Source organism: Enoplosus armatus, chromosome 19, assembly GCF_043641665.1.
Source record: "Enoplosus armatus isolate fEnoArm2 chromosome 19, fEnoArm2.hap1, whole genome shotgun sequence".
Classification (NCBI taxonomy): domain Eukaryota; kingdom Metazoa; phylum Chordata; class Actinopteri; order Centrarchiformes; family Enoplosidae; genus Enoplosus; species Enoplosus armatus.
The window spans coordinates 6,430,913-6,442,998 of record NC_092198.1 but is presented as its reverse complement, the minus strand read 5'-3'; the positions used below and the strand labels follow the sequence as shown (position 1 = coordinate 6,442,998).

At 44.6% G+C, this 12,086-nt stretch overlaps 1 protein-coding gene across 2 annotated transcripts in view; it reads right to left on the bottom strand.

The window, feature by feature from the left end:
* The window catches only part of LOC139302408 (forkhead box protein N3-like), a 50,799-nt gene that overhangs the window by 20,472 nt on the left and 18,241 nt on the right, over positions 1 to 12,086 (bottom strand). For both annotated transcript variants that reach the window (XM_070926086.1, XM_070926085.1), the window contains exon 2: positions 5,722 to 6,318. In XM_070926086.1, coding sequence (XP_070782187.1) covers positions 5,722 to 6,300 — 579 coding nt within the window. In that variant the 5' untranslated portion in view covers positions 6,301 to 6,318. The remainder of the gene's footprint in view (positions 1 to 5,721; positions 6,319 to 12,086) is intronic.

Here is a 12,086-nt window from a genome sequence, read left to right as displayed (position 1 = left end):
GTAAATATATCTTTTAACTCTTCAATCAAACACTATATTATAACAGCTGTTACAATGCAGCTGTGTACTGTCCACCACTGAAACTACAGCTTTAAATAGTTTAATCATAATAAACAATGGCATCCGTATGCTGCGGAGACCCATTTCAACAGTTCATATTGGCTATTATGAGAGGAGAAAGTAAATTTTGTTTCCAACCCAGTAATGAAATGAGATTAAAAGAGACATATGATGCGCAGAGAGCACAGAGCTGCCACTCTCTGTGCAGGGACACATGCAAGGCATCAGCATAAGAGGCTTTGTTGTCCAGTGCATTTTCATGTGCATTAAGACTTAACCTACACTACCAGTCCAAAGTATTATGACTGCATACAATTTTATGATGGACATCCACCGTCGGAGTAAAAGCATTGATCCTAGTCCTGTTTAAGCCTGATTAAACACAACAACTGTGATACGAGGATCCATCATTACTTACTGTACATATACGGATAAACATCGGATTAATAACATAGCGTACTGTAGGTAAAGTGCAGCGTGGACCAGCTACATCGATTTAGATATTCAGCACAGTTGAAGAAAAACCATATGAGGTCTGTTGTTCAGAAATGAAGCAGAAGCGTAACTGTAACGCGCACGCAGAGAGACAAGAATTACAGCAGAGGATGCAAATGTTCAAACAGGGAGAGGAACACAGGGCTTTTGAAGAGAGACAGAGGGAAAAGAGGAAGAAGACGGGGGACATTTCTTCAGATGAAGTTGCTTGATACAGGCCGTTTCTGTTCTTGTTGAAGGCCATTTGACAACAAAGAGACAATGGGACAAAGAGGCCCTGTTGGGTGTAAAAGTTACATGTTGGTTGGACAACAGGCTATTTTTGTCAGTACATGGACAAACGGAGCGGGCTAATATGTGGAACTTACTTCTATGAATTGACTTTTCTTCCACAAGTACCAAACCTGTTTCCCATGTGGTTTTAATTTAAGCCAAAGTTTGCCCCAGTTTGTGCTTCTCGTGTACTTTGTCATTTTTGCATTCCAGGTTTTTGCACTGGCTATTACAATCGAGTCACAGTCATTGTTTGCCAACAATGAAGATCATGATTCCCAAAGAGTCTATCCTGCTGGTATGAAAAATATTCCATCCAGTGAATGTGCAACTCTGTTCCTTCAACCAAACTTAAATCTGTGACTCTGTCTCTGCAAAAACACTGATTACATGAGAGGCACAAGCTGGGCCTAGTCCAATGTAAGCAACTCCCAAAGCACCTATGATATGTTGTCACTAAGCAATTAATTTCAGTGAGGTAATTTGGGTTTTGGTTCTTCCTTAGCTTGTCATGGTGGCATAATTTTCACATCCGTGAAAGTTCTCCAAGGACACTACCAAGAACCGATCTTACAGATGTTTAAATTGCTTCCCTTAACAATTGGTTATGTGACAACAACAAGACTTCTCCTCATATGCATGACTCACAAGGACAGAAACAAACATGTCACATGCGTTTTAAACAACATAGTAAAAAGTATTACATAAACAAAGCCAGTCATGTATTTTAATAGCTTGTTAAAGGGGTATTAACACATTTTTTTAGGCACTTGGAAGCAGCAGAACAAGCTGTAAACACAACATTGACATCACCTTATAAAGTTGACGTGGCTAACATGTTAGCAGCCGGCTGTTTACGCATTTTGGTCGCCACCAACTCCTGAGGATAATATCTGGCTCATTACCTTCTAAATGCTCCACTGTGTTCACCAGCTAGTCGCTAACTTTCTCTGTCTGCTGTTTGGTGCTGAGCAGGTAGCGTACAGCGGGTGTATCGCAGCCTTTTCACCTGGTTGATGAGTGAACCAAAACAGTAAAGTAGTGGGCCGCGAAACCAACAACGCGCTGAATGATGCTAAAAAGCTCCCTAGAACTGAGGGAGAATGCTGAATCGGGTGGAAATTTCCGTTGGGTTTGTCACTATGAGCAATCCCTTTCATATTACAAATGGTAACTTGACCCATTTCCATTGTCAAAATATTGATTGGTGCAGCCTTACCTTTTTTTTAATAATTTCAGCACAAGCCTACTTTCTTGTACACCTTTATTTTTTGATCCTCGAAAGGTCTTTGTGCATACTTTAAATCAACACAGAACCATACGAAAATGAAACCTTAGGAAGTATCATTAACGTGTTTGTGATTTGAGAGAAAATACAGTAAAATGATATTGATTTCTGCACGAACGAATGTAGCAGACAAATCTGCGCTCACTCCAGATGCTACAGTTCACAATTCTCCGAGTTAAAACGCAGAAGAATCAAGGACGCCTCTCATCTGAACAGGGCGAGTTAAGTTGGAGGTGACACACTTAGGTGCAACACCGAGAGAATTCATAGTGAGTCTTAGATTACAAAACTGCCTGTTGTCTCTGCTGTGATTTCATAAGAGGCTTTGAGAAATATATCACTGTGTGTGTGTGTGTGTGTGTGTGTGTGTGTTGTGCTGTTACAACACTGATCTTCAGCACTGATCCAGAAGTCTGAGGGCAACAACACTTGTCATTAAGGCATGTCATTCAGCACAGTGAAGAATCCTGTTTGTAAACAAAGCCATGGCAACCGTGGGACTCACACTCTCTCACGCTCTCTCTCTCTCACAAGTTTGCACTTCCACACGCAAGACTGACACGCAGACACACACACACACACACACACACACACACACACACACACACACACAAACACACACACACGGAGAACCAAGCTTATTCTAAACTAGTCCCCATCTTGTCATCTGCCTGGATATGACCCAGAAATACAGTCACTGGAACAAATAGGCCACTGTCATATTAATCTCCACCTCTGTAAATTGATGGAAATATGATTTGGTGCGTTCACAGTAAGCCATGTCTCCCCACTTCCTCCTTTCTCTCTCTCTCTCTCTCCCTGTGTGTCTGCATCTCTCTGTCTATCCCTCACAACGATATCTTGACCTCCCCTTAACCAAAATCCCCTTCTTCTTCTCCACAGCGAGCGATGAGCAAAACATAATGCAACATAAAGAAAACTATCTTAGACCCTGTAATTGAATGCTCAATTCAAACAGACATAAACAGGTGAAGGAAAAAGGCAAAGCAGGGAGAGAAAAAGGAGTATTCACATGCAGATATTCTCAGTGAAAAGCTTTGAATGGCGTCTGACTAAAATTACAGAGATTCTGTAATTGCAGCTTCAGATAAAGCACGGCACTTGGCAGGTAGAGTAGGAGTCTGCAGAGATGTGCCCTCATTTCTACTCCGACACAGCGCTCGCGCGAGTGTGTGTGAGTGCTTTTAAGCATTCATGCGTGCCTGCAAGTGTGTGTGTGTGTGTGTGTGTGTGTGTACACTTGTTTGTTTGCGTGTAAGACATGCCCTGTGTGTGTTTGAAAGTGTGTGTGCGTGTGAGAGAGGGGAATAGGTTTGAAGGGTTAATTAGCGTGCTGTCTTAAACGGTGTGCAGTGACAGGAAGACAAGACAGGCTGTCCTTGCCAAAATCACCTCTACACATGCAGCTCCACACACACACACACACACACACACACACACACACACACACACACACACACACACAGACACACACACACGTGCATATAACACAAGATGAGGACATACACTCATTCTCCCCCACTCAGCACCTCAGTGCCCAACCGAAGCGCATACACACATGCACATTATTTCACAAACACACACGCCTAACTCAGTAAAGCCAAATCAGTTTTCCCGTTGCTACAGCAACAGCATACTTTTATGTCAACTGCAACCTAGTTACTATGGAGATATGTATACAAGAGAAACTCTGTGCCGTTGTAGTCAAGGGCCAGATGACAGCATAGCGTGAGGGTGTGTGCACAGACACACACATGAACACACACACACACACACACACACACACACACACACACGTCCTTTTCATCCTTCATCCATTTTGTTCCTCAACACACACGCACACACAGCTCACTCAAAAGGAAGAGTTCAGGTTCACACGCTGGTCAAGGAAAGCATAAAGAGCTCCCATATCCTCCAGTATAATCTCAATCAGCTAAACACGCAAAGCTAGAATTGATCCTCGCTGTTTGTCCCCCACCCCCCCCCAACACCCTCGGGCAAGATGAAATCTAAAGTCTGCTGGCATCTGTGTTATTAAATCCTCCAGTATTAATTTAGCACTAATTGAGTGAGGGATTCATTCCCCGTTTACCCCGAGTCTTTAATGGAGTAAAATCTGGATAGGAAAGCCAGTATAAAAGACAGTATCAAGACTTAAATCAAAAGCGAAATGCTGTTCCCACTGGGGGAGCGCAGAACGTCTGAGTGAAAGAGAACTATGAAAGCAGAGATCATCAACTATTGATAAGGCCGAATCTGGTACAGCTGTAGACAAAATACAGAATATGTTTGACTTCAAGTTGGATATGCCTGCAAACCACTGATAACTGTCTGGCTGTGAAATAAGTTATAACCACACATGATAGAGTGAATAATGGGCTGCGTATTTACCATGTGGCTGCTGTGTTATTTGACAACACAAGTATTCAGAATGTGACTGATGAAAAGTGATTTAAAAGTGATTTAAAAATCCATTGCATTGGTTTGAAATGGGGGTGAAGACATCTGTACACCCGACACGATGATATTAAAATGATGCAGGAATTATTAGACATAAGTAATGTTTTGATCACATGAAAGAAATTCGATTTTTTAGGAATTTATAAAATCAAATGGATGAGTACACCCTTCGTTTCACCATGGCCTAATTGTGCCACTGAATTTTATTTTAGCAGTATTTGACTTGAAATTCAACTTCAAAGAGTTCCTGTGGCTCTAGAAAACCAGATCAAATATATCAGATAATAGCTTAATTACTGGGATACTAAAAAGCTTAATAATTATTCTCAAACATCATTTTTACATCAAAAGTGGCCTCATATTTAGTGAGGACCACTCTTCAGTTTCCACTTTCGCTGCTAAGTTGTTCAGCCCTGAATGTTCTCATTAAAATGATCTTAAAATATTGATGTGACGTTTAAAAGTGCAACTGAGAGATTGCAACTGCTAATTTGCTGCTAGCGTTTCCTGTTGGTCAGTGTTTCACTGCTATGTAGCTAGAATGTACAGAGCAGGAAACGCTAACGCTGATTGTTTATCCACCAAACTCCCCACTCTGCTGGCCTTTTTCATTGCAGAACAAGACAATCCACTCACTATCTTTTAAAAGCTTTAAATCATACATAGCAGTCAACAGTCAATAATTCCATTTAGGAATCCCAGTTTGGCAAAATCAACATGAATTTGCTATAGCAGATAAAACTGAAAAATAAGAAGCATGCTAACAGCATTAACAACTGTTTAATTTAAAATTCAAAATGCATTCTTGTTTAATGTAACAAAAGCAGTCATACAAGAACTTCCATCCATCTGTTAGCTATACCCTCTCATCCTTTAGAGGGTCGCAGGGGGCTGGAGCCGATCCCAGCTGACACCGGGCAACACCATGGACAGGTCGCCAGTCAATCACACATAGAGACCAGCAACGATTCACGCACACATGCAGTATGTATGCTATAATATGATCAACAAATAATAAAAGAACTGAAATACAACTTGCAATACTACTTTGTTTGACAATAAAAAGGTTTGAGGGAAAGTTTATATCATCCAACATTTCTCTACACAACTGCGGATGTCTTTACCTGGCTCCGGTCTTTATCCACCTTCTTGAAGCACTTGTTGAGCGACAGATTGTGGCGCACTGAGTTCTTCCAGCCTGTGGGGGCGCTTGCAAAGTAAGGGAAGTGCTCCAGGATCCAGCCGTAGATATCCTTGACCGGCAGTCGCTTATTTGGCGCATCCTCGATTGCCATGAAGATCAGGCAGCTGAAGGAGTACGGCGGTTTTCGGTTGGCCCCCGCTGCCAAGTCGTACGCTGAGTGTGCATCGCCGAGCAGGGGGTCGTCCGGGGAGGGTGACGAGGAGGGCGAGCGCGGGTGCTGACCGTCGGGGTCCTGGAGGGGGGAGACGCTACGCAGCCCCGAGTGGCTGAAGCTGTTAAGGAGGTCGGTGCTCTCGTGGAGCCAGGAGAGGCTGGTGAGCTCCTCGTCCTCGGCCTTGGAGAAGGAGGCAGACAGGGACAGGGAGAGGTCAGCCGCCTCGGCCTCGGATGCTGCTGTGGCGGCGTCCCCCTGCCGGTACGGCGGGCTCATACCCTGCGAGGCACTGGCTCCACTACTGGGGCTCTGGGCCTTCTTACTGGGGGGCATGGTGGGTCCCATCCAGCCCAGGGCTCACTCCTGGAGAGGACGACAGCAGAGAGAGGGGAAGGAGAGGGCAGGGGTGGAGAGAAGGAGGAACAGGGGAAGAGGAAAAAGGAAAAGGGGAAAAAAAGAAACGAGGTCAGCTTGTGAAAATTCAGTTGGCTTCTCGCATAAAGCCTTAATTTTTGTTAAAAGGCCAAAGGGTGGAGACACGCAACAAGATTTTGACCACATTCCCAATTAGGCTGTGTTAGATCTGAGGGGAAAAGTATACATCATCGTCTTTCTCTAGGGCTTTCTATCCAACTCGGACTGGGATGGCAAATTTAGTGCTTCATTGGTTGAGGAAATCTTGCCTTGTACAACTACCCTCTAATTACTAGCGTACCAGCAAAGTATTGACATTACACGGGTTGCTGTCATAACATATGAATGCTGTTAAAGGTCTAATAGTTGTAGGGTCACAGAGGTGATTCTGGCGCTTTAACATCTCTACAGCAGGAGGAAACGCAATTGTCAAGGTTGGAGCTTCTGAATGAGTGCAGAATAAACTTTAAACTGCTGATTCACAACATTACAAATAGTTAAGGGTCACACTAAGTTCCACAGCAGGACATCTGTGAGCAGAGATGATCACGATCGGAGGATCTGCCAAGAAAAAGCAAGAAACAAACTAGAGTGTGAGTTCAAGTTCATCCCTATTCTAATCAGTCCATTATTCTCAGAGCATAAAAAGCGATGCCGTGCTTGTTAGACGCAGGCAGAGTGTGGTAATTGAAGGGGACTGGGCCCGAGCATCACGCCACAATCAGAAGGCTCACAACCGGGCCTTTGATTGTCCTCTAGCACAGACAGCTGTGGGAAGGACCCAGGCAGCAGCCCCAGCTAAATGTAATCTGCTCCACTCACCCTGTGAACATGTTTCAGAGTCTGGACACAAATACACACCCTCGCTAGGATGCACATGTGCTCTCTCTCTCTCTCACACACACACATACACACACACACAGACACATGCAAGTGAAAACGTGAACTGAAATTTGCATGAACACACACACTCTGGCAAAAAAAAAAAAAATCCAGGCGCACATGCATAAACAAACAGTGGGTAAAAAAAAAAAAAAAAGGTTGCAAAACTAAAAGCACACATGGATGAGCACACACGCACACACACACACACACACACACACACACACACACACACACACACACACACACACACCAGAGAGCAGCACCATTAGGACATGGGGATTAAGTCCAGATATGTTCTGGCTGGCCCCTGTGTGGTGCGATCGCTCTCTAATCCAAGGTGATCATCGGCCGATCTGTCCCCTCACTCTGCGTGATTGACTGACAGCTGTCACCCATGGCAACCCGCGGTGCCGTGACAACTGTCAGTTCGCTACAGCATCGGCCGTCAAGTCACCATGGCAACAGAGCAAAACAACTCAGCTCCACTCTCCTTCTGATGCGTTCTTCTTTTTTCCCCCCTCTTCCCTGTCTGTCTCCCCCCCCCCCCCCCTCCTCGCCTTTTTCTTCTCCTTCACTTTTCTACCAGCGCCGATAACTCTGCCTAACAGTGTTGATAGGCTGTAGTGGAAGGACTGAGCTAAATATAGAATTGTGATGTATAGCTGCTGTGCAGTTGCTCCGCGTATAGTCGGCCAGCCTATAGTCACCCCCGCTGCTCCATCCGACTCTCTCCACGGAGCAGGGAATCGCTCAGCGGAGCTGGGTGTCTTTGATCCTCCTCTCCGCTTCTCCTCTCTTTTCACTTCTCACACTTTCTGACAGCATGCGCGCTCATTCAACAAGCTGTACCTGTCTGAGGTACAGCGTTGTTGCACCAATATTGACATTGAGCGTAATGAATTCAAATTGCCCCGGCGACGATAACGCCGTAGCTGAAAATAGTCAGCGCATAATCAAAGGGATGGGCGAGGTGGAAAGGGTGTTTGACAGGCTTTTCAAGGTGTGTGTGTGTGTGTGTGTCTCTTTGTGTGAGTGTATTTACGCGTGTGTTTGACAGGCTTGTCACGGTGTGTGTGTTTGTCTTTGGAAGGAAGTAAGGGCATCGTAGTGACATTGTTCCTGGTAGGAGTCCACTGGAATGCAGAGATGGCTCTGACGCTCTCTTTCTCTCCATCTCCTCTTCCTCCTCCTTGTTATGTTGCCATAGCGGCAAGGGGGCCATGAAACATTACGGCTGACAGTAAAGTCATCTCATTTTACTGTTGCTATGACAACAAACTCCTCGCTGTTGGTTGGGGCCAGTGCGAGCTGCCGCCCAAGCCTCGTGCCTGAGTGTGTGTATGAGTAGATGCATGTGTGTGTGTGTGTGTGTGTGTGTGTGTGTGTGTGTGTGTGTGTGTGTGTGTGTGCCACCACGTCTCCCATGGGCTCTCATAAAGCTTAACACACTTGCTCAGCTCTAAACAAACTTTCATGCAACTTCTACAGCGGCCCCTCAGGACCAACTGCTAAAGGACAAAGGCAGATATCGCTCAAGTTCAGACTAAATGATGCCTGCTGTGTGTGTGTGTGTGTGTGTGTGTGTGTGTGTGTGTGTGTGCGTGTGTGTGTGAGAATGTGTTTGAATGTGTGTGCGAGAAGCATCCTCACATTTGTTTGACAGATGGGACTGTGCTATTCTCTCTGTCTTCTTCATTCTCTGGATCTCTTTTTTGTTTGCATGCTTTGTTTTGATTTGTGTTCATCTCTGTTTGGCATGTCCACATTTGGCTTAGCGTGTGCATGTGTTTTTTTCTCTCCCTGTGTTTGTGTGTGTGTGTGTGTGTGTGTGTGTATGTGTGTGTGTGCGCATCGGACTGTAAGTACACTCTCCATCTAAGTGTCTGTGCATACCGAAGCGATTTAAAGCAGCTGTAATCTGTGCGGTGCGTCTCTGTTCACACTGTGACCCCGGCACCACACCGGTTCTGTTTGCACTGCGCTCCCTGATAACATGGACTTTAACAGACGCCATTCAATTAGAGCAAATGGCTTTCTCCATCTGAAATGGAAAATACCCTCAGTTGCTTTCTTGCCAAGAGTTAGACGAGAGGATCGACACTACTCGTCTGTGTGTGTATTGTATCAAACTACCACCAGCAGTTAGCAGTTAGCTTAGCAGAGCCTCCACTGGTTGCCTGGCGACCTCACAGTGAGGACAATAAATACACAAAAAAATTTGCTAACTTTATCAATAACGGCATACAGAGGCAGCCAAATCCCAGACATATCCTTTCGGTCTCAGTCGCATCGCAGTCACTCTGGCAGGCTATCATCACGATTGCTTATAGAGATAATACATCTACCTAAAATGTGCAACCCAATTTTCACCCCAATCTTCTAAAAGAAAAAAAAAGTAGCTAAATTTGTTTTTTGCCGCAATTATGTTTTTGCCAAGATTTGTCTGGTCTCGGTGTGTCTGAAAAGATGTTTACAAACCTAAAAGGTCCCCGTCTTGAGTGTGCTGCTTGGTTCCAGTCCTATCGAGCCTCAGCTCGACAATGGCGCACCATTAACAGCAAAACATTTTTAAAATCAATATATCAATACACTCTGCTGTCGTCTGCAAAAAAGCAGAATGAAGGGGGTGAGACGCAGTGCTGTTTCAGATCTAAAAGTTAATAGAGCACCTAGAAACATGATCCTACCACCGATTGGAAGTTGTCAAAGATACTTTCTTTGGTAATTCACAATCAAATTTCAATAAACTGAGATTGTTTTAGGTTTTAAAGATGAACAAAATGGATGAGACCAAACACAAACCCAGAAAATGTGTTCACTTTGAAGAACATCACTGACCTCTATGTAACCCTGCTGACCTCAGGCCAGCTCAAAACCCTCTGAAGCCTTTGTAACTGGAGGCAGAGGCCAGCAGTGTTTACATGGAGGGGAGGAGGTTAACAAACTCCTCTGAGAGTGGAGAGAGAGAGAGGGTGCAGGCTAATTCCTGCGCCCTAATTGACAGCGTAATCATCTAACACTGCATTCCCGCTCTCGCAGACACTTGTCCAAAACTCATGCCACATTCACGTAATCCTCAGAAGATCTTCGTTCCCTGCTGGCAGCCTTTTTCTGTCCGACTTGCAGGCGCTTTTTTGTGCCAGAAGCCAAAAGAAACATTTCAATAATGTACTTCATTTCACTGTCTTGCACTGGAGTCTGCTGCAATGTTAGCCAAACTGACTTTCAGAGAAATCCCCCAAGTGATCAAATTACAGAGCCCCCAAAACCACATCAATGCAGAAATATTAAAATAAAACCAAGATAGGCTTATGACATGCTGTCAGCGGCGCATATTATGTTCTGCTCAGGGCCCCGGCGGACTGAAGCGACTATTACAACTTTGTCAGTTTGATCGCAGCTCGTGACATATGTCACATGTCACATCCTCCTGCTTCTCGCTTTCCTGTCAGTCTCCACCATACAGCCCAATAAAGCCAGCGCCACGAAAATAATCCCCCCTACCCCAGAATGGAGTAGTAATAGTAGTGTAGGAGATAGTGGCGGAGAATGGAATAGTAGCTGGTAGGAGTTATTATTTTGCAGAGGGGTGAGCTGAACCTTGTGGCTCCTCTGGCCACAGTGATAAAGCTAGAGAGTCAGATGCACCGAGGCAAAACTAATCTGGAGTTTTGATGACAAAAGGACGACCTTTATCCCACCTACACATACGCTGGATGGATGGAAGGGGAGAGGAAGACCAACAGAGAGAAGGAGAAAATGAGAACTCTCTCAGAGACTGGGAAATAATAACTGCTGCTACATATATGTCAACACCGGTTGTAGGCAGCCTTGTGATGTTCTCCATTTTCAGCCCATGAAATTGCACGCCGCCCCCCCTCCTTTTCTGTATTTCCTGCTTTTCCCTGACGACAAATATCAGGGTTCCAGAGGGCTTTAAGGAAGCGGAGCAGGACCAATCACATCCTATAAGGTCTGAATGTGTCTTCCTTTTATGTCATCCGCAGCGGCAAAGAGTTATGGAATAGATGTCAGGGGTCAGGGTGTCCCGGAGGACTGCTCCTGACCCCTCGGTCCTGGCTGCTGCTCTCTGCTGCCTGGCAACTCACACAGTCGTACGCGCATGTACACACACATACAAACGTGCACGCATTCAGACATACACAAACACACATGCTTGCTCTGCCTTTCCATCCGAGGGCTGATTTGGGTTCACCAACGGCAGTTCACCAACGCGACACTTGAAAAGCAAACATTCATAATAAACTAAATAAAAGCAATACTCTTTATGTCACCAATGTCTATGGAGGGTATAATACAGTGCTTTTTTTTCCAGAAAATTGCTGCTGACTTTTTTTGTTTAATGTTCACAGATTTGACAGATTTGAGATGTGAATGTCATTACAGGAACTATTCTGCTTTGTGGAAAATATTCCCTTGTCAAGTTTTTGGCCATTTGACAGCTGTGTGTGTTAAAACAAAGCTTCAAGTTCACTTGTTTTACGTTGTTTCTGTTCTGTATATCTGATGTGTGAATCTAAAACTAATAGGTCTTTTTTAGGGGCACTTTTTCTTCTTCAGTTCCATATATTGTGATATATTGTAGATGACTTGTGTATCACATTCTCCTGTGTTGTGATGAATTGTTATTGTGGGCAAAATATAGTGATAGTATTGTATCGTATCATAGATTTACCTGTGATTCTCACCCCTAATCAATTATCTATGAATGTATAAAAACTAAGAGTCTGCAGCCATGCTAGCAGCTCTGTGAGGCTGCACAGCAGTGCTTTGAGGTGAAGGCTAACACTAGCATGGTAATATGCTCACAG